The 22450-nt window shown below is 35.8% G+C and overlaps 2 protein-coding genes across 2 annotated transcripts; one reads left to right on the top strand and one right to left on the bottom strand.

Moving 5' to 3' along the window:
• Positions 1–3582: 3582 nt before the first annotated feature.
• On the bottom strand, positions 3583–8235 carry LOC114517611. The gene is made up of 6 exons (XM_028537398.1): positions 8068–8235; positions 7736–7897; positions 7100–7170; positions 6401–6504; positions 4134–4234; positions 3583–4039 (listed from the first exon to the last, which is right to left on the bottom strand). Exons 1-6 carry the CDS (start codon positions 8233–8235, stop codon positions 3599–3601), a joined length of 1047 nt encoding a protein of 348 aa, XP_028393199.1. The 3' UTR covers positions 3583–3598.
• Positions 8236–14078: 5843 nt separating this feature from the next.
• Positions 14079–15176, top strand: LOC114517610 (probable CTD kinase subunit alpha homolog). Its single transcript, XM_028537397.1, has one exon. It carries the CDS (start codon positions 14079–14081, stop codon positions 15174–15176), a length of 1098 nt encoding a protein of 365 aa, XP_028393198.1.
• Positions 15177–22450: the final 7274 nt, after the last annotated feature.

The following is a 22450-nucleotide window of genomic DNA, read 5'->3' as shown; positions in this document are numbered from 1 at the left end:
TGACCCCGAGTTCAAACACCTTCGTGTTATTGAAAAGGTATGGTAGTAGTTTAAATTTTTGAAGAAAAACTGAGGCCTAGGAAAGTCCACTTTCAACTATTTAATTTATTACCTCTGGGAATGTTGCTGCATTATATCATATAGCAGACTAATCGATAAATAAGAAACAGAAAACATTTTCCATATACATGGTAAGTAATCAGGGAACTCGAAATAATCACGTTAGTTGCAAGTATTTCTTTAAGTGCATAGAAACATATAGGGAAAAAAGTAATAAATTGTCATAACATAATTTACAAAGACTTTTACAAACACTCGAACTGTAACGTGTTTTTATATAGCTAAAATAATAAACCCAGGGCCTTTATCCTTTTATTTATTAAAAATGCAAATTTTATTCTCTTTTCTCTTGGGCGAAATAAAATAATAAAAATAATAATAACGAATATCGTTAAATGAAAACCGAGACGAAGTCGAGGTTTTTTTATTCGCCGATATTCAGGAGCCTGAGGTGAATGATTGTTTTAGTATAGTTACAAAGGTAAATTTTTGAAAAAATGAATCTGTTGTAGAAAATACACATGTTTTACAAAAGTAAACAAATATCTCGACGGTATTGCGGCAATTTAAATAAAACTAAAATGTTTTCGAAATAAAGCTGAAAGGCGTTCTACAAAGTAGTTGTTACCTTGAAAATAATTTTATGCCTAATTTTTTCACTCCTTTTGCTCTTTCAGGTACGATATTCTCGTCAAAATAAGGTGATTCAGTACTGAGTATCGCGTAATAATCCAAGGTCGATCGACCAATCCGAGACCAGAATTTTCAATAATCACCTTTTTTAATTATACTAAAAAAATTTTGGCCTGAAGCAATTATTTGAACATCACTGACATGAAAAATAGTCAAGCAATGAAAAATATTTTTACTTGTATAATGATTACCATGTTTCCTTAAAACATTAACCAAATAAATACAACGCAGAGAACTGTTGTGTAACTGTTTACATATACCTAAATATAATCATTGTTACCTTGAAGCAGTAAGTCATAAATTTCGCTTGACACTGGCCGCTTGGATGGCGCGAGAAAGCGAGAGAAATATAATGCCGAGTTTCTGGGCATAATTGTTGTCGAACCAAAAAGCACTAACCGAAATCTTTGTTATAAATCAAATCTCTGAACTTTTTCTTCATTGTAGGTGCTTCCGAAACTAGATCCCACAACACTACTCACAAGCAGCAACCTACATGTATCATCGCAAAGTATTCCCACAGGTAATTATATATGACGTTCGAGGTAATTATACAGGGTGAGTAAAAAAAAACTGACACCTTTGAAATTCAAATTAGTCGCATAGCGGCTGTAATGTGGCAGAAGTTGCTTAAAATATTTCATACGTATACGAAGCATATCATATTACTTAACCTAAAGCATTAAGTTTGTTCTCAATGGGAGTTAAAATGCATTCTAAGCTCTGTAAATACAAAAGAACAGTTTATCAAATCGTTTTTGTTGAGTGTACATGGGAATTGTCATACTCCTGCCATAAGTTCCCAGCTAATTTGAATTTCAAAGGTGTCAGTTTTCACTGGGCGAAAAGCCGCATATTCCGCCCTCTATACCACGCAATATGATCGGGAATATTATTGATATTCCTAGATATTCTGGGGTATTCCTTCGGAATATTTCCGGAATACTGGTAGTATTGCGCGCAGAATACGTCGGAATAAAATACACCTGATATTCCGTGGCAGAATATCGTCGGGATAGCAGTTGTTGAGTTATGCGTATATTTTGCTAAATACAGCCTTGCACGTCATGTTAGTTACAATGTGATTCACTTGAATTAGTACAAAATTTTTGTACATTCATTTTATTAGACTTTCATTTCATTATATAAATGACCAATAGCCCTGATAATCGTATAGAGCAAGATTATCTTTGGGTGCATAAAGTGTACAAGATTTCTCTGATATTCAGATAAATATTGTCATGCATTTTCATTGACAAATGGATACAGGCGCTCTTGCAAAAAATGTTACCAAGTACCAAACTCGAAATGTTACAAAGGGTAAGTAAAGTAGCATATAACATGAAGAATTGTAAATGTTGAATGGAAGTTCTGCCGCCGAGCCTTCTGCAACCTCCGATGTATTGTGCGTTCTACGCAAAGAGGCATATAAGACCTAGTAGATAAATTTAGCGATTAAAGCTCGCCGAGTCCGGCCGATTTCAAATATCATTGATTAGTAAAAGTCTGTCCCTAATTACGAAATTATGTTTGGAAGTAATATTTCTCTTCGCGAATTCAAATTTTCATAACGAAATTTCCGAAGGGGGTAATAATGGGTGAAATAGGTATCCTACTTTGAAAGGTCTTTATCTCCATTTTGATCGTTACTGTATTGTCCATCATCCGCAGTTTATGAATCAACTATATATATAAGCTGGTGGGAAACGATTCATGATCATGCACACAGGCGGGCAGAAAAATTATTCCGAATCAACCAAGTTTAAAGAAATTGATTATACGAATTTAAAGTCCAAGCAGTATAAAAATGCTTGGCAGACTGATAGATATTCCCTACCCAGATGAAACATAATGAGTATAGAAAGATATAATATAATAAATATAATAATGAGGAAATATATTATGCTCAAACACATAATTTTTATTTCTGCTACCTTCATTTATAGATTAATGGTGAAAAGATACATGTGTGCTACATTTCGTTGGGGGCTTCTTTTTTTACCACCCTCTGTATATTATACACTTAATGTATGCTCCCGAGGGAATAGTGAGTTTTGTTTTCCCAAGAGTCTGAATGTTTAAAGAATTAAGACTCGAGGGAAAACAAAACTCATACTATTTCCCGAGGTGTAGCGTACATTAAGTGTTTTGCCATAGGAAAAAACATTCATGTTACACGACAATTCATTTCACAAAACTTTGTTATGACAATATACGGGCATCAATTTTTCACTTGTTTCCCTGCATCACGGGAAACATTGCATTTATATAAAGTCATGTGATTGCGAATGAACCAATCACATTTATAATATACAGCACCTATACACAATATACACTTAATGTATGCTCCAGAGGGAAATAGTGAGTTTTGCATAACGACAATTTCTTTTCAAAAAACGTTGCTATGACAATATGCACGCAAAAATTTTTCACTTGTTTCCCAGACGGGAAACATTGCATTTTTTGAAAGTCATGTGACTACGAATGAATCAATCACATTTAAAGTAAACAGCACCTACCACATTTAAAGCACGGTTTAGACTTGCAATCCACTACCATACCACAAAAATAAAGGAAACCATGCAATCAAATACGATAGTTCTATCACACTAACTATGCAATCACGAAATCAATCGATTACTGATACTTATACTGTAGTTGTAGTGGAAATCAAATCTTAAGCTATAATGATGAACATGCACTTAACTCAAAAATTACTTACTAGTAAACCAAAAATAGTATACAAAAAATCCCGAAATATTATTCTGTTGCAACCTCAATTCATGCATGTAAACACATAATTTTCTAAAGTAATTTTTTGCCATTTAATTTGCAGATATACAGATTAATCAGTAAAAGAGCTAAGTACGTCTTTTGCAGAGTACGAAATAGATCGTCGCACACCTCCGCGCGTTCTTACACCCCTCCCTCCTCGCGTCCGTAACGCAGTTCCCCCACGAGATGCACTGGCTGACTTATTAAATTCTGTCCGCAGAGATTGCTTCACAGCCCATGTAGGAGCATCTTTAGGCGCTTTCTTAAAAGATAACCCAGAACTGGTTCTCTTTGTCCGTTCTTTCATAAATTCTTTCTTCGTATCCTTAATTCGACTGTCCAAAGTCCTAAGGAACTGCGTCACATTGTTCGCTCTCCAAGGCAATTCCAAGTGGCGCCAACCTTCCCCATCAGTGTCATCTTCATCCTCTGACATGTACCCTACTTTCAGAATTGCGCCAAATTCTTCCTGTTCTTCATCTGTTACAACTTTTAATCGCCTTTCCAACAACTAAATAAGTCACACAAAACAAAAAAGTCATTATCAACGGAATAAATTATATTAAACGTATCGTTGCTTCTTCTGGAAAACGATTTTGACATACCCTTTCCCTTCTGCTTCGCATGCACATTCTTCTCTTTTTCCTTGGCGTGATGGGATTGCGCGCCAATTTCTTTCGGGATTGAAAGTGGATCTTGACCGCTTCTACACGAAAACAAGTAGCCTGCAGGCATGATCATGATCATGTGAAAGACTATAAATATATACATCATGCAATGGTCAAACTGTGTGCATTCAGACGAAACATCATGCAGGACACGAGCCAGATTTTCACATTACATTTTGGTTATCCTATAGAGAAGTGCAGATATATACGTCTGCGCTCATCAAATTAAAATATTTGATATATACATCATGCAATGATCAATCTGTGTGCATTCAGACGAAACATCAGACACGAGCCAGATTTTCACATTACAATTTAGTTATCCTATAATAGAGAAGTGCAGATATATACTTCTGCGCTTATCAAATTAAAATATTTAATATATACATCATGCAATGATCAATCTGTGTGCATTCAGACGAAACATCAGGACACGAGCCAGATTTTCCATTACAATTTAGTTATCCTATAGAGAAGTGCAGATATATACTTCTGCACTTATTAAATTAAAATATTTAATATATACATCATGCAATGATCAATCTGTGTGCATTCAGACGAAACATCAGGACACGAGCCAGATTTTCACATTACAATTTAGTTATCCTATAAGAGAAAAGTGCAGATATATACTTCTGCGCTTATCAAATTAAAATATTTAATATATACATCATGCAATGGTCAATCTGTGTGCATTCAGACGAAACATCAGGACACGAGCCAGATTTTCCATTACAATTTAGTTATCCTATAGAGAAGTGCAGATATATACGTCTGCGCTCATCAAATTAAAATATTTGATATATACATCATGCAATGATCAATCCGTGTGCATTCAGACGAAACATCAGGACACGAGCCAGATTTTCACATTACAATTTAGTTATCCTATAATAGAGAAGTGCAGATATTACTTCTGCGCTTATCAAATTAAAATATTTAATATATACATCATGCAATGGCAATCTGTGTGCATTCAGACGAAACATCAGGACACGAGCCAGATTTTCACATTACAATTTAGTCATCCTATAGAGAAGTGCAGATATATACTTCTGCACTTATCAAATTAAAATATTTAATATATACATCATGCAATGATCAATCCGTGTGCATTCAGACGAAACATCAGGACACGAGCCAGATTTTCACATTACAATTTAGTTATCCTATAGAGAAGTGCAGATATATACTTCTGCGCTTATCAAATTAAAATATTTAATATATACATCATGCAATGGCAATCTGTGTGCATTCAGACGAAACATCAGGACACGAGCCAGATTTTCACATTACAATTTAGTCATCCTATAGAGAAGTGCAGATGTATACTTCTGCGCTCATCAAATTAAGATATTTAATATATACATGATGCAATGATCAATCTGTGTGCATTCAGACGAAACATCAGGACACGAGCCAGATTTTCACATTACAATTTAGTTATCCTATAATAGAGAAGTGCAGATATATACTTCTGCGCTTATCAAATTAAAATATTTAATATATACATCATGCAATGATCAATCTGTGTGCATTCAGACGAAACATCAGGACACGAGCCAGATTTTCACATTACAATTTAGTTATCCTATAATAGAGAAGTGCAGATATATACTTCTGCGCTTATCAAATTAAAATATTTAATATATACATCATGCAATGATCAATCTGTGTGCATTCAGACGAAACATCAGGACACGAGCCAGATTTTCACATTACAATTTAGTTATCCTATAATAGAGAAGTGCAGATATATACTTCTGCGCTTATCAAATTAAAATATTTAATATATACATCATGCAATGGTCAACCTGTGTGCATTCACACTAAACATCAGGACACGAGCCAGATTTTCCATAACAATTTAGTTATCCTATAGAGAAGTGCAGATATATACGTTCGCGCTTATCAAATTGAAATACTTAATATATACATCATGTAATGGTCAACCTGTGCATTCACACTAAACATCAGGACACGAGCCAGATTTTCCATAACAATTTAGTTATCCTATAGAGAAGTGCAGATATTACGTTCGCGCTTATCAAATTGAAATACTTAATATATACATCATGTAATGGTCACCTTGTAAAGAGCTGGGTAGAGGAGAAGCACACGTATTAATGAAATATCTAGCTAATCTGCTGTCTTTCCTGGTTCCCAATTATTGCATGCATGGTATAAAAACTGCATACACAAACCTTTTGCCGTCTCAAAAGAAGTCTTTTTTCCCAAGTTTTTTTCTGCGAGATAAACCTCTCTTGCGAGACTCTTAATCTTCATCTGATTCGTTGGGGAGTCTGCTCTGAAATCAAAAATGAAAGGAAATCTACATCAATTAGGAAAAGGGTTTGAAACATTAGTAATCACTTTATGCGTCACTTATACGCAACTGACTGTATTCAAGCATAACCTGTTGCCTTTCTAAAACCATTTTCTATATTTATAATATAATATACACTTGTTCCTTGTAATATACGTATACGTATGTATTGATGATAAAGTACATACAAAGCATATTTTCAAATTAATATAGCCACTCAACTGACTCAAGGCGCGCGATAATTAAAATGCATGCATGGCTTTCGATACAGTCGGTATTTGGGGTATTTGTTATACGAAATACAAAAAACTGCATTGAAAAATGGGACTTAGTCTATGACAATGCTATAATGAAAGATTTTGGTTTGGTTGTATCCCTGTAGTTCATATATAATCACCGTGCTAAACATAGCATAGAAAAATAACTTAATTGGCAAATTTAGCCCATGCATGCATGCAGCCGGAGGCTATAACCAAACACAATTTTTCCCATTTTTTGTTTAGGTTCACAGTTTCCTTTTTATTCCTTGTATACGGTGACCACAGCGTTAAAATTACAGAAAGTGAACACATAATACCTTTCTTCCACGTCGAATGTTTCCAAACCGTCTTGGTCTTCTTTTTGCTTAATTATTGTTCTGACAGTGCTCTAAATTGATTATTGCACGATTAATAATAAAATGGATTATGATAGTCACGCAATTTTTTAATCCCATATGATATCATGCGCTTGTTCGTCAATGCCGAAATGTTTCATTTTATTTTCGTTCAAGTTTCAAGCCAAAATTAGTGAGCTTTGGCATGTTTTCTTTGTGATTATTGGTATGAAATTCATTCCATTCGGTACCGGACAGACAAGCCGCTCTTAAATTTACATAATCTATGATTGTATGTTGTATAATGATACAGCACAGTTTATACATATGTAGCTAATGCTCCCTTTTAATCATGAAACACGACGTATTCGATACAAATTCAAATTTCACGTGATGCATGATATATTCAAGATATATTCAATTCAAATTTCACGTGATGCATGATATATTCAAGATATATTCAATTCAAATTTCACGTGATGCATGATATATTCAAGATATATTCAATTCAAATTTCACCTGAGGCATGCATGTGACAAGAATTTTTTTGACATGCAAACTTTGCATGCCGGATAATAGCCCCTTTTAAAGAGAGTTATTTTTAAAATAAAACCCAACCTTTATATCAGCAGGTACTTTAGCTTTGCGACTCCGCTTCACACTTGTATTGTTCTTTTCCTCAAACTGTTTGAGGCGCTGTTCAATAGCCACCACTGATTTAGACAGGCCTCCCAAAGTATCGCGCATACGATCATTCTCCTCTTTTTGTTTGTCCAACTTCTGTTAAAAAAAGAAAGCACACACCCGTGGATTAACAAAACCAGGTTTTAGTCTATATATATATATTATATAATATATATATATATATATATATATATATATATATATATATATATATATATATATATTAATAATTATTGTACAATATTTTACTTATAGCCTATACATACCTCATTCATTGCCATTTGCTGCTCCAAGATCCCTCGAAAAATGACCGACATTTCGCTCTCCTTAACAGAATCATCAGGAACTATTGATTCATCGTCTGTATGCTCATTTGAAATAGATTCATTGCCAATTGAATCATGATCAGACTGTTCGCTTGACTGATCCGACATTATTTTAAAGGCAAACCGGTTTAGCACTGAGCAGTTTTTTTCAAACCTTTAGCGCGATGTAAGCAACACTCAACTGAAGCGATTTCAAATGTGTTTGTGACTTTGTGTAACGAAATAAATTTGCCGTAGGCAGGGCGGTGTGCCAGCTTTTATCATTTATCACTTCCAACAGTATAGCTATGTCCTATATAGTCATATAATCTGCTCGTACAAAACTGTCGCAGATATATATGAATTTCATAGACATAACAGTTTTTAAAAACCTTCACAGGTGGGTTATATGCACCTGAGTTTGTATGTTTTAAGCCTTTTAATATATATATATATATATATATATATATATATATATATATATATATATATATATATATTCATTAAAGCGACATGCCTTTATCCGTGCATTCATGCTAATTGATATACAAACATGCGGATATTCTGGGTTGCAACGAACCACCTGTCGGATGTCGAGGTTTGGAGACTGACCAAAAATACCACTTAAAACAAGGGCGATATTTTTGTCATCGCTGCCTCCCTATACATGCATGCACGCATGTTCTTATAATTATAATAGTGACAAGTGTATATGCATGTTTTCATATCTAAATTGTACACCGTTAAGAAATGGGTAAAGTATGTGTAATATACTCAAAATCACCTAACCGAACTTTGCATAAAACCGAACTTTGCTGCCGTGTCCATAAACTTACATATCATTCAAAACATACCAATATCACAACAACCCTAACCCTATTTATACCTATACAAAAATGGACTTTTTATACATTTGGCCCTAGTCAAAACCCAATAAAGCCTTATAACATCCTCCAAGCCCGCGTGTTCGACCAAAAAATGAAATGTACGGTTTGTTTTTATCAATTGTACACCTAGTTTATCAAATTACGAAACTCACTGAAATTCATCAATAATTAGAGCGCTTTCAGCGCGCAATGAACAAATCGGATTATAGATTTCACATATCACGCAAGTCTTTTAAGCCAAACTTGACAAAGCTTCGGATGCAAAAAAGCGATAGAATTACTGCATTACCGATAAAGCGTGTGTAAAAACGAGTTATTGCGATAATAGTCATAATATACTGTTAGTAATAAACACTTCATGGGAAAGGTACGTGCAAGGCAGCATTGTCCACATTGTAATCAAAATGTTAGCTACTCTACATATCGACAACACCGAATGCGCTTTTTTGATAATCAAAGAGGGAAGTGGAGAGTGGATAGTTCTAACATCAATGACGTATATGAAGGTACGTATATATGTAGTATATAATTCAGCATTGTTTTTTTATGATGGATTGAAGAAAACCACTTGCCAGTTAGCATACACAATTAACCCAGTATAATACCTTTATAATAATTTATGATGTTCAACTTGCATATTGCATAAACATTCGCATTGACAAACCTTAGCGCTATCAGTAAAATCAGTTTTAGAAACCTTAAACCTATACATAGGTTGTTTGTTTTACTCTGAAGTCAGTTGTGAACAATGATATGCACTCTTGATAAAGTGGGAGTAAAATGAAAATTATGAAATAATGCATGTTTGTTTGGAAAGTTTCATGTCATCAGTGAAATCACCCCTAAATTTCCTTCCTCTATTTTATAGGCGAAGGTTCCGTAAATTTTCCAGTAAGTTCGAAATTTCAAGTACTTTTTGGAGAAGGGGAATCTTCAACATTATGTGAAGATAATGCCCTGCAAGATATTGAGAATGAAGTGGAATTCCAATTCCAAGAGAATTTAGCAGGGACACAACAAAATGACATAGCAGACGACACTAGCAGCAATGATGATAGCAAATCTGAGAGTAGCAGCACGGATGAAGAGATCTGGGAGGCTGAAGATGTACCAGATACAACTGAAAACAGGGAAGACAACGCGCCCGAAGAAAAATCATGTGCCCTGCCTACAACGTCAATAATTGGGGCCATGTCCCTTTTTCTATTGTTATGGCAAGCTTCGTTTGGCATTTCTGGGTCAGCAATCGTTGTGCTTCTGAAATTCTTAAAAAGCCTGATTGGTATTCTCGCTGATGTAAGTGGTTCAGAAATTATAAAGAATATTGCGGAATCATTTCCAGTAAGTTTGGCAACTGTTCGCGCTTTAGTTGGGGCTAGCACTGATGACTTCACTGTCTACACTGCCTGTCCAAAATGTTACACATTGTACTCCAAAGAACATTGTACAAAAACGTTGCCCGATGGTCGTGTAGTTAGCAACTCCTGTGCGCATGTACAGTGGCCAAATCACCCACAGATACGGAAACGTGATGCATGCGGAGAAAAATTAATGAAGAAAGTGAGAGGAAAGACTGGAAATGTTTTTTGGTATCCTCGAAAAGTCTACGTGTACCGAAGCCTGTTCAGCTCGCTAAAAAAGTTTATATTTCGAAAGAACTTTTTCGAAATATGTAATCAATGGAGGCAGACTGAAAATGATGTTGAATTAGAAGAAATGTGTGACATTCATGACGGCAAAGTTTGGAAGGACTTTCAGACCTTTGAAGAACAACCTTTTCTAAAAGATCGGAACAACCTCGCATTAATCATGAATGTTGACTGGTTTAACCCATTCAAGCATGCACCAGGATCTGTAGGAGCTATTTACTGTGTTTTCGCAAATTTGCCGCGACAAGAAAGATACAAGAGAGAAAATGTAGTGTTACTCGGTCTCATTGAAGGTGAACCCAAACACGATTTAAATTCCATTCTCAAGCCAGCCGTTGACGAACTTTTGACGCTTTGGAAAGGACATATGTTTCACCAAGGCTGGAGATGCTTTTTTGTACGTGTCGCCCTTCTATGTATTGCCTGCGATGTTCCGGCAGCAAGAAAAGTTGCGGGGTTTATGGCACATAACGCTACCCGTGGTTGCTCGAGGTGCCTAAAAGAGTTCCCTGTAAAACACTTCGGTGCAAAACCAAATTATTCGGGCTTTGAAAGAAATTCCTGGCCAAAACGGGACTCAAGATCTCATCGCAAAAATGCGAAAAAAACTTTGAAATGTACGTCATCCAGTCAACGAAAGAAACTTGAAAGCTCTCTTGGTAGTCGATACACTGAACTATTAAGACTACCGTACTATGATGGTGTACGATTTGTCGTGATAGATCCTATGCATAACTTGCTATTAGGCACAGCAAAATGTCTATTCCATAAATGGGTAGATTTAGGACTGTTAAAGCAGGATGATCTGAAAAAGATCCAAGTCCACATTGATGAAATCGTTGTCCCTCCAGATTTAGGACGAATTCCAAACAAAATAGAATCTGGTTCCTCTGGGATGACTGCTGACCAGTGGAAGAATTGGACATTGGTGTATTCACCTTACATCTTGTCCACTTTTCTGCCTAAAGCCCATTATGAGTGTTGGATGCTTTTTGTTTCTGCTTGTCGGCTGATGTGCGCAAGAACGATAAATCGAAGTGAATTAAAACAAGCGGATCAGAATTTACTTGCATTTTGTAACAAGGCCGAAAGCCTCTATTCCGAGGAGTTTGTGACCCCAAACATGCATCTACATGGACACCTCGCGCAATGTATTGAGGATTACGGTCCAGTTTATGCTTTTTGGTGCTTTTCTTTCGAAAGGTATAACGGAATTCTTGGTGGATACCAGCATAACAACAAGGCGGTTCCAGTCCAAATGATGAAAAAGTTTTTAGAAGAAGACTATCTTTCGTCAGCATCAACCACCCAAGAATATCCGATGTTCTTGAAGCACTTTGCAAACTTGGTTAGCAGTGAAAATGAAAAGCTTTCAGGGACATTAAAACAGGTTTTTAGCGCAGGTTTCCAAACGAGATGCCACATAAGCCAGGTTCATCCACGCGACGTCTCGTGGGAAGAAGATAACGCAACTCAGGAACCTATTCCGCCATTTAAAACCAAAGTCTTAGACGAAGAGGATTGCGAGGACCTAAAGAATATGTACAAGTCTATTTTACCCGTAAACGAAGAAACTGACGAGATTTATGTGTCTTCCAGTTATCTGCAAGTGGAAAGAATGAAAATATATGGTGAAATTTACGACTCATCATGCTGTAAATCACCAAGAGCTAACCACGTCACGGCGTCTTGGTTTCATGATAACAATATAGCTCTTTGTAGTGACCCACATTTCCGGCCAGCTATAGTAAGGTTCTTCCTAAAGCACACTCTTGAATTTAATCGCGCCAATGGTGAGAAAAAACAAGAAACGTATCTTCTGGCATGTGTTTCATGGTTTAAGGACCACGAAAAAAAAAACTATTTCAAGTCGCCATTGGAAGTATGGTGTAGAGATATGTTTGAAGATTCGGGTCCAGCATCATTTTTACCTGTTGGACGAATTTTTGGAAGATTCTGTCCTGTTCAAGGTAAAGTTCCACTCCTCGGAAACCAACTCGAGAATGTTTTAATTGTTAATCCTTTACAACAGAAGTGGGCTGCAGAATAGTAAGGAACAGAACTCATAGAATAATAATACTAGAATAGTGGCAAAAAATAGCATTACCCGGCATTGCTTGGTGGAAACATTGTATTAAAGAACTCGCAAACCTGATTATCGGTGATTATAATAATTTTTCAATAACACCTTGAAAACAATTAACATCAAATGTAGTGAAACAACTGCTTAATATAGACAAAAAAAAACTCTAGGATGTTTTGATCTAAAAGGGTCGACTTAAATCGAAACGTAGATATATATTTTTCGGTTTATTTTGTTATTTGATGCGAATTTTTTATCGCTTTCATACTGCTATGTCTGTTTTCATTTGTACACATGAAAGATGAAATGTTCCATGAAAATAGTATTCAAGCAAAATGTACACGAATCTGCATATTGCAGGAATAAAAACATTTCTTGTTTTAAAGCTCTGTTTACACGACGATTTAAAATGGGTACCCATTTTATTAGTGTCCGGCCTTTGTTTTGGTAGTCTGGACACTAATAATATTAATTCGACACGGATACCCATTTTAGTCCTGCCGTGCCAATAAATTGAGTGTAGTGTGAATCGGGCTTAAATGACACCAAACTGGATGATATTTTATGATTGTAGCTACTATAGAGTATAATTTATGCATGAAATTATCCATTATATGTATGCTGACAAAAAACCAGTATTCTGCCAATAAAATTCTTGTTGACGCATGATATCTGTATGAATGTTTGGAACAAATTATACACGACCTAAGCCCAAGTTTACACTACTCTTAATTTATTTATATTTATATGCCCGGTCTTTGTTTTGGTAGTCTGAACAACAATAAAATTGGGCCGTTTTAGCCGTGCCGTGTCAATAAATTGCGTGTAGTGTAAACGGTCCTTTAGATAAAATGTGCCCGCCTTTGGTAAAGCGCCAACAGGCGTAAGTATGAATTATAAATCAATTTGTACAAGATTTGTACATAATCAAAGGCTATAAACATGGTGTTTTGATGTATCAACACTCTGTTGCATCTTTATCTGTCAAAATTTATGACGTGTATGAGGTGCATGTTATATGTTTATATCAACCAAAGGTAAACGCAAAAAAGGTTTAAGGAGAGTTTTACATGACTTCACATGGCTAATTTGATGTCATGGCCATGCAAATCGGGTATAGTGTATAAACAGAGTGTGTTTGTTTCGCCTAGTCGGGATTACACGTTCCATATAAACAGGCCCTAAAATTGAAAGGACTGAATCCAATTAGCCAAACTTTACACCTAAGCGGAAATTGGCCATGATTTTGCAATTATATTGTGATAATTGTGCCATATGCATGCAATTAAATTGTGATATGCATGGTTGTGAAGATAGAACTTAATCGTTCATGCAGGCTGTGACATTTATCCAATGGAAAGGAAAAACAAATCAAATAATGCTCATCATAAGCGCTCTCTCGGCAATAGGAGGGAAAATACTCGTCGTAGACGAGAAATAAAAAGAAAATTGCGTAAATTGGCGAAGGATGAAGGAAGCAAACAAACAAACAACATTTCGAATGATACCATTGGCACTGGTTTAGCGAACGAGGTTAGGCATACAAGCGGTGAAAATCCTACACATTTAGAAAACATTAAAAAGCTAGAAGAGGAAAACAGTCGTCTGCACAAGCATGCAGTGTACTTCCACTACCGATGGAAAAAAAGCCAAGAGGAAACTAAGACGAAATGCCAACCAAAATTAATAGAACTTGACAGAAAGCATCTACATGTAGATGGAAAAGTCGGGGAAGGAACATTTGGAAACTGTTTTTTGGCAAAGTATGGATCTCTCAAAGTGGCAGTCAAAGAAATAAAGAGCGAAAGTTTAAACGAGAAAATCACCAGAGAAGCTGAGATACTACATAGCCTACGTCATCCTAATCTCCCTTTGCTTCTCGGCGTCTGTTTCCAGAAAAGTCCTTTTCTCATCATTACAACCTACCACAGTGTCGAAACTGAAGACGCCTTACTATCTACTACAATGTGCACTGCCTTGTCTGAAAACATTGTAAGTTCCGACCTTCGTCCACACTGGTTGGCCATATTGCACGACCTCTCTATGGCCATTTGTTATATTCACGAGAAGAATATAATTCACAACGATATTAAGACGAATAACGTGGTCATAGAGAAGCACGGCAAATGCTTTACTGCAGTTCTCATTGACTTTGGCAAAGCAACTGCAGCTAACAATGGCAAGAGCTACCCAGAATTTGGCGAGAAGGAGCGAGAAAAGTATGAGAGGAAGTACCCATACTTGGCACCAGAACTTAAATCAGGTGGAGGGAAACAAACAGTACGCACTGATGTTTATTCATTTGGATATTTAATGAAAGTCGTCAGCCACAGTCTCGAAAATAGGGAACTATCTTCACTTTATCACTCGTGTAAGAACATTTCAGAACTAAATAGGCCAAATATGCATGAGATTGAGAATTCATTGGAAAAGCTTAAGTTAAGTAGGTAATTTTTTGTAGATTGTATATGCCCCACTGTCCGCTAAATAGGTCACAATTGTAGCACTATATTAAATAAATAATTATGAACATCTAATCTACCGGATGCGGAAATTCGGGCTATCACCATGCAACTTATAGTAAATAAGTCAGCCTAAAACAGGTTATTGTTTAATTATTCTGGTCCTCTATACACACGTGTACACGAATTCAGGTAAATTATGATATACATATATTAAATAACTCCTAGCAAAAAGGAATTTTTTTATCAAAGATGCCTTGATGTCGCTTTGTTTGTCATCATTCAAAGAGCATTAAACTTGTAAGTGAAATTGACCAGAGCCAGCCCTATTTCCCGCTGAGGAGTCCACATGCATAAAGTTGCTTTCCAGTCACGCGTTTTTCGTAGGCACACGCACGAAAAATTTTATAAATGCTTCTAAATGTTTATTATTTAGGTCTACAATTGCATACTAAAATATATATATATATATATATATATATATATATATATATATATATATATATATATATATATATATATATATATAGAAAGAGAGAGAGATTTGCTGAAGCGAATAATTAATTTATTGCTTCCGTGCATTGTGATTAGTTATTCGAAGCTAACGTAGCCCACTTATAGAGCAACTTGCTTAATAGTAGCCCACTTCTAGAGCAACTTGCTTATCAAGATTTAAGTACAGGGAAATTTTGTTACGATTTGGAGAACGTGCTCTCCTGATTTATTCCTAGCAGGATTAAAAACTTCAAGGCGATTCGCACTTCGTTGGCGATTCATTGCTACAGTTAAGTAATATTCCCCTCACGTGCGTTGAGCATGTTTCAAGTGCAAGGTCAGCGTACCTATATAAACTGAAACGTTCCGAAGAGTTCCAGGTCATTTATATCTGGCTGCCGTCGAAGCAATTCGAAAGTTTTCCCCACACCCTCCCTCTCTTTCTATAGGTGGTGTGCTACGATAATTTCTATGTAGTTATGCTGGTGTGGGCGTTTTTATCACCCCATCTTTTCTGTGCTGTATTAAAATACGAACGTTGTAACAATTAACTATAATTTGTTACTTTTGACTTAATTAAATCGGCATGTGCTTTAGCACATTGCCATTATTTTATCCAAAAATGTGATCTGTTTTATTTTAGTTGCATGCCTCTAATTTGCCCAGAAAACAAATCAGTTCAGAACTGCTGCTTTCAAGCCAGTTTTTTCTAAATACCTTCAGTTTACCTTGGGGTATTGTTTACAGCAGTAAAAAGTAGCTGCAAAAAAATAGTCTTCGCTTCGATTTAGCTATATACTAAAGCCTAATACGTTGAACAATTAACCTGCGAACAGACTGCACACGAAAATGGCTCATCCCCCAAATTTATTTACACACCTTGGAACAACCGTGTAAATACCCATCGCGGCATCGCCAAATTATTAGCCGTTTAATCTAAGTGCATTTGGAACAACCGGCTCTGGATTATTAAGCCGTTGTATTCTAGACGTATTCCGTTTAACGAATACCACAGAATTTCATCAGTATTCCAAACCGTATAGTAGTTGGTAATACTACGGAATATTATGGATATTCTTACCGTATTCTGACTCGCTATACGGTATTGGAATATGTATTTTATTCCGACCCGTATAGAGAGTGGAATACTTGGGAATACGCAGCTTTTCGCCCAGTGTTTTTTTACTCACCCTGTATATGACGTTCGCATTATTGGGACAACAAAAAACACAAATAGTTCAACCAGAACTCCAAATAACGGCAGGTTTTCAATCATTCTGTAAAAGAACTTTAGGTTTCCGGTAATATTTCATTTCACACGAAGCAAACAATTTTCGGAGCAAGCCAGTCCTAAACTTATATTATGAAATGACTCAAATAAGTTGGTGGCTAATATTTCTATCATTCGGTAAAAATATTAACTAAAGTGGAGTAAACACAACCCGTTTTTCCCTCCATCGAGAAGACAGTTGACTCTTAAGTATAGCTTTAGTAAATGTTTAAATTCCAGGCTTCAAACCATCAAAACACTAAAAATTCATGAAAACTAATCGCTAAGTGTTATTTGTGGGATATTTATTTGCAGTCGATCGTCTCTAAAAGCTATTAAGGACATTTGTTCTATCGAAATCATTAGACATAACTCTTGTTTTTAAACATTTTTTGGTACATATCGTCAAAGAAAGCTTTTACAGAAAGGTGACAAAATGACATAGGATTTTGCCCACTTTAAATTGAGCAACCCGGATGTAATTTTAAATCTCTGGGCGGAGTTTAATCCTCGCACATGTCGGTGCATGACTAAACCCGGTTTTCCACGGGCGATATTTTCCGCACTATATATAGCGACTTTATTCTTTTGTATTTGAGCAATTTTTTCCAGATGGTTGCAGTTGAGAGCTCTGAAACAAAAGTAAAATCTCGCTTCGCGCTTGTGGAAAACCATCTTCATTGAAATAGCTATATATACTATAACAAAAGATGTTATAGTTCTCCTCCATAGTCTCCTTGCTTTAAATACAAAATGTGTGTGGCAGTAACAAAGACCTTTTTTCAGGTCATCTTAGCACATCACACCCAATGATGATGGAGAAATCTTGTACGATTATACGCAGAAAAAATACTTCAGCTGAAAGTGGGATATACTCTATAAAGCCTGAAGGACTCGAATCCTCGGTTCAAGTATTTTGTAACATGACTTCAAAGAATGACTCTGGTGTGACAGAGATTGGACATGACAGTCAATCAAGAACATTTGTGGACGGATATGAAGATCCAGGCTCTTATAGGAAAACAATTAAATATGAAATTTCCATGGAGCAGATCGTTGCTATTATCAACCAGTCTAAGAATTGTGAGCAGTTTATAAAATATGAGTGTCTGGACAGCCCATTCGTATATGCTCGTGATAGAAATAGTTGGTGGGTATCACGTCAAGGTTCAAAGATGAATTACTGGGGTGGAGCGGCAGTCGACAGTGAACAGTGTGCCTGTGCAGTGAACAACAGCTGTGCAGGTGGACGCAAATGTAATTGTGACGAAAATGATCAAGTATTGCGTGAAGACAGTGGATACCTGACAGACAAGAACACGCTGCCTGTTGCTGAACTAAGATTTGGTGATACTGGTTTGAATAAAGGTAGCTTGGCTGATGAGTATGGTTATCATACACTTGGTAAATTACGATGCTGGGGTTGAGGAGTTGAACAACAAGCCTCGCGTGGTTAACGCTGTCACCAAATACACGATTTTTTTGTTTATAAGTTCTATATAGCACTGTTTTCAATGGCTTGTGCTCCCCTAACCTCCCCACAGCATGAAGAGCATACAGCAAACCAATTCAAATTAATTTTAAACATTTTGAGCCAGTTATTGCCCAATCGGTTGGGTGCCTGATGACTCTGGGCTCGGCTTACACATCTCCTATCCTGATGATATATTATAGTTAAACAAATTGTCAAAATACAACTATGCCGGATCGCTGCTTTGATCACGCTGTCTGAGAGAGTAGTAGCTTTAGTAGTCACATGCCACAAAAGTGCCTCATGCAAAAATGGTAAAATAATCGTTAACGTGTTAAAGATCAATCCTGTTTCCATCATCGTTTTTTCATTGATTTATTAGCAATGAGATTAAAATGGGACTTAGGTTGACCCATGTTCAATCTTATCAGCTTTTCAGCTTTCAACTGAGCACTTTTAGGGTCCAATTACATGAAGCGACTTCACCCTGCAGTTAGTCCGCTTTGCCGGGAAGCATGTTGTCTCGTAGTGCCGGTAGCGCGTTTGAAGCTTGCCGAGTCACCTTTACGATTGCATGTTTTTCACGTTTTCGAGTTCTTACAAACTCCCAAATTTTGGTTTATTTATGAATTATCATAACATTATTTACATACATGAACGATGCATTACATTTTGTGCTTCGTGAATGCGCGATGGTGAGTCTAGTTCGAGGGAGTCTTTTCAGAGGTTCCTTGAGTTCTAATGTATAAACAAGCACTATTTTTTAAGTTTTTAAATTTAAAACTGCGATGCAGGAAATTTTTCGCGTTTTTAATTCTATATAGTCAAAGAAACATTCCTCTCGAGCAATCGATCGGCACGCGCGTACTATAGGTATGTTAAATAATACATGTTATATAGTTTTATATAATTATGTAGTGTCAAAATTTTCTTGGCTTTTTATGGAACAATAGACCCATGTTTTACGGCCTTTTAAAAGATATTGGCAATAAAAATTAACTTGTCATTATTTAAAAGAACTCCGAAAAATATAATCATATATACCACTTATTAACCGAATTTGGGTCCGTACTAGAAAAATATCAGACCGAGGTCTTGATAGTACGGACCGAGCGATAGCGAGGTCCGTACATAAAAGACCGAGGTCTGATATTTTTCCAGTACGGACCGAACGTATTCGGTTAATAAGGGATTCATTATATGGCATACAGTATTTAGTTTATTTATTTATACAATGCGCTGCATTCTTGCCAGCTCTTTCGCCAGCCAGTCGCCAAGCAAGCACTGAAGTGGCTTCCAAAACTTTGTTTTTCTACTCGTTAAATAAGAATGATACAGTAATATAAACAAAAATCAAAGATAAATAAATATAATATTCACATGTACCAAATAATGCTCTTCTTCGTCCATTCTTCGTCGAAATTTTTCGTGTCAAAAATAAAAGTGCAAGCTTGTTTTTGTTCAAAAATATGAGAGTTGGACCGTTACTACGGCAACGGTCTAATACTGGGGGATTCCAGACCGACAAAGAACCAATCAGCGCACGCCATTTTAATCACGAGATCGCGTGCCATATAATAATGAGTTTTATCATCAATTTTTCATATCTTGCTTAGTTCTTGAAATAATAGGTTGGAATTAACGAGCTGTCCGCCATCTTGTCTTATAATTAGATCTAATTAAATGACGTCACAACCAGGGAAAAAATTATGAACGCGCGGGAATCGTTTTAATACGAATAGAATGCTGTTGTATAGCAAGCCTATGAGTAAATTAAATAACATTATCGATGAATTAGTATCAACATGAATGTCTCTTTAAAATAAGGCGAAGTTAATTTTTATTTCTATGCAATGTCCTTTGAATTCTCCATGTTTACGCCAGATGAAGACGAACGGGAATCAAGTCTCATAATTTTCCCTGGTATATGATTGGTATATCTTGCAGATTAAATCAATATTGAAAGCTGGCATATTGCATTAAGGAACGGTCAGTTATTATTAAACAATATATAGATATTAAATTATGACTTATTTAAAAATACTGATTATCCAATTTAATGCGTTAAGACCTAAAACTTAATTTTCAATATCAGACTAACTGTATGATAAGCAAAACAGTATTAAATGAAACGGACTTTCTTGTAAAGAGTTTGTCCGTGTGGCTTGACCGAGAACTTTAGCATTGTTATATTGATCAATACCTTGAATTTAGGTTAAACCAATAGAAAGATTAATTTCTTCGTTTAAGGAAAAAAGGTCAAAATGAAAAATAAAATACTGCAACAATACAATACAATACTGTCCAGAAATAACCTAACAAAAACCGCGGTTGAACCTCAGTCGAACCTCGGTCAGACAGACATTTCTTAAGACGTTTTCGATTTGATTATTGTTTTGTCGTTCTCAGAGTTCATAACATTCCGCGATTGTATTTTTTCCCCTTACAGTGCATGGATGGTCTGCGATATCTATCAGCCGACTGGAACCGAACCGCAACCGCATGTGTTATTTTTGCACTGTAAAATAAGCCAAGATACAACGTTGTCCGGTAGAGAAAATTAAAAAAATATTTGAAACAATTGTTTGAAACGACATTTTGATGTGAAATTAAAATAGTCTCGAATAAAAATATCTTAATTGGGATGTGCACGACGAGTAGGCGTAAATAATTGATATAAAAATACAATAATATTGGCCTATATATTATATTAATATATAATATTAATAATTTATATTCATTATATATCAATACATTATTTTATGCCACATATAATTACAGTATACTAGCAGTTTTAAAGAAGCTGCAAAGACTTCTATATTCAGTCACAGAATGGCCGCCTTAGCAAGCTCAAACGTCCAAGCTTTCCTTCGTATATACGATTGCAAATATTTATCGAATTACGTTATCGAAACAAAACATGCTGAAACAGAATTTGAATGCGGTGTGTCCTGTGTTGAATATGGATCATGTGTCTCGGCTAATTACAAAGTCTTTGGAATCGGTAAAGGTCGATGTGAGCTCAACAGCAAGACCATTCACGATTTATCTGACGACGATGGAAGTATAAGTAACCCCGAGTATGAACATCTTCATGTATTTGACAACGTAGGAAATAAGGTAGGTCAATTCCCTCTTTGAACTTGCATAGTTCACCTTTATTTGGAACATATAAAAATAACGTTCGAGTTGTACAGGGTTGATATATATTCTTCCTCCTTCTATAGAAACGTCCAAAACTAGATCTAACAAGCACCATTTCACAGACATCCAAAGGTAATTATTGTAAAATTTAGGCATTAAAAGAAGACCTTGCATGAATCAACAGAATAAACGTTTGTCGAGATATCCTACAGAATTATACATGTATAAAGCCTGCTTTAAATTATTTTTAATTAAAGCTAGCAGCTGTTTTAGAAAAGGAACATTCATATATCATTAAAGTGAAATGCTTCTAACCCTGTAAAGATGTTACATTATCACTATGTGGGTTGGGTTCACCGCAATCATTTATTCCCCCAAAGCTTAAGTCACATAGTGTACCTATAACTATAAAGTATAAACTGCATGGTTGTTTATTATTAGAGAGTTTATTAATGGTCGATCTGCAATGTAAAATTGTTGCAAGCATATTTGAATCGTTGTATGGCAGTGACGATTACTACGGAACCCGATTGACCTTAATTGCACTCGCGATTGAAACACACTTCTTTCGTGCTTAGAACGCTTGAAACATACACGTTTAACGCCCATATGTTGACGTTGCTAGGGGAAACTGTGACGTTTCTAAACGTTTCTAAGCTGGCGCCAAAAAAAAGTCATTTTAACACCACGCACTGAAGGATTCCTGGTTTTGACGCGTTTCGATAAATACACAAACTTACTCAGTATGGATCCTCGCCAAACTACTAACATACTAACGTATTTTAGAGTACACTGGACGAAGACCTTTTGGTATATGAGGAGTTGAAGAAACGAGGTTATACTTCGTCGTTAACAACTAAAGTATTTTAAATACTTTTCTCTT

The sequence above is a fragment of the Dendronephthya gigantea genome, unplaced genomic scaffold (genome assembly GCF_004324835.1).
Source record: "Dendronephthya gigantea isolate DGI-Jeju-01 unplaced genomic scaffold, DenGig_1.0 000009F, whole genome shotgun sequence".
NCBI classification, from domain to species: domain Eukaryota; kingdom Metazoa; phylum Cnidaria; class Anthozoa; order Malacalcyonacea; family Nephtheidae; genus Dendronephthya; species Dendronephthya gigantea.
This window is presented reverse-complemented; position numbering and strand designations above follow the sequence as displayed.

Coding starts and splice junctions, on each gene's coding strand:
- LOC114517611 (XM_028537398.1), bottom strand. CDS start 8,235: ATGTCGGATCAGTCAAGCGAACAGTCTGATCATGATTCAATTGGCAAT. Junction 7,171..7,735: donor AAGTACCTGCTGATATAAAG/GTTGGGTTTTAT, acceptor TAATCAATTTAG/AGCACTGTCAGAACAATAAT. Junction 4,235..6,400: donor TTCTTTTGAGACGGCAAAAG/GTTTGTGTATGC, acceptor GTTTTCGTGTAG/AAGCGGTCAAGATCCACTTT.
- LOC114517610 (XM_028537397.1), top strand. CDS start 14,079: ATGGAAAGGAAAAACAAATCAAATAATGCTCATCATAAGCGCTCTCTC.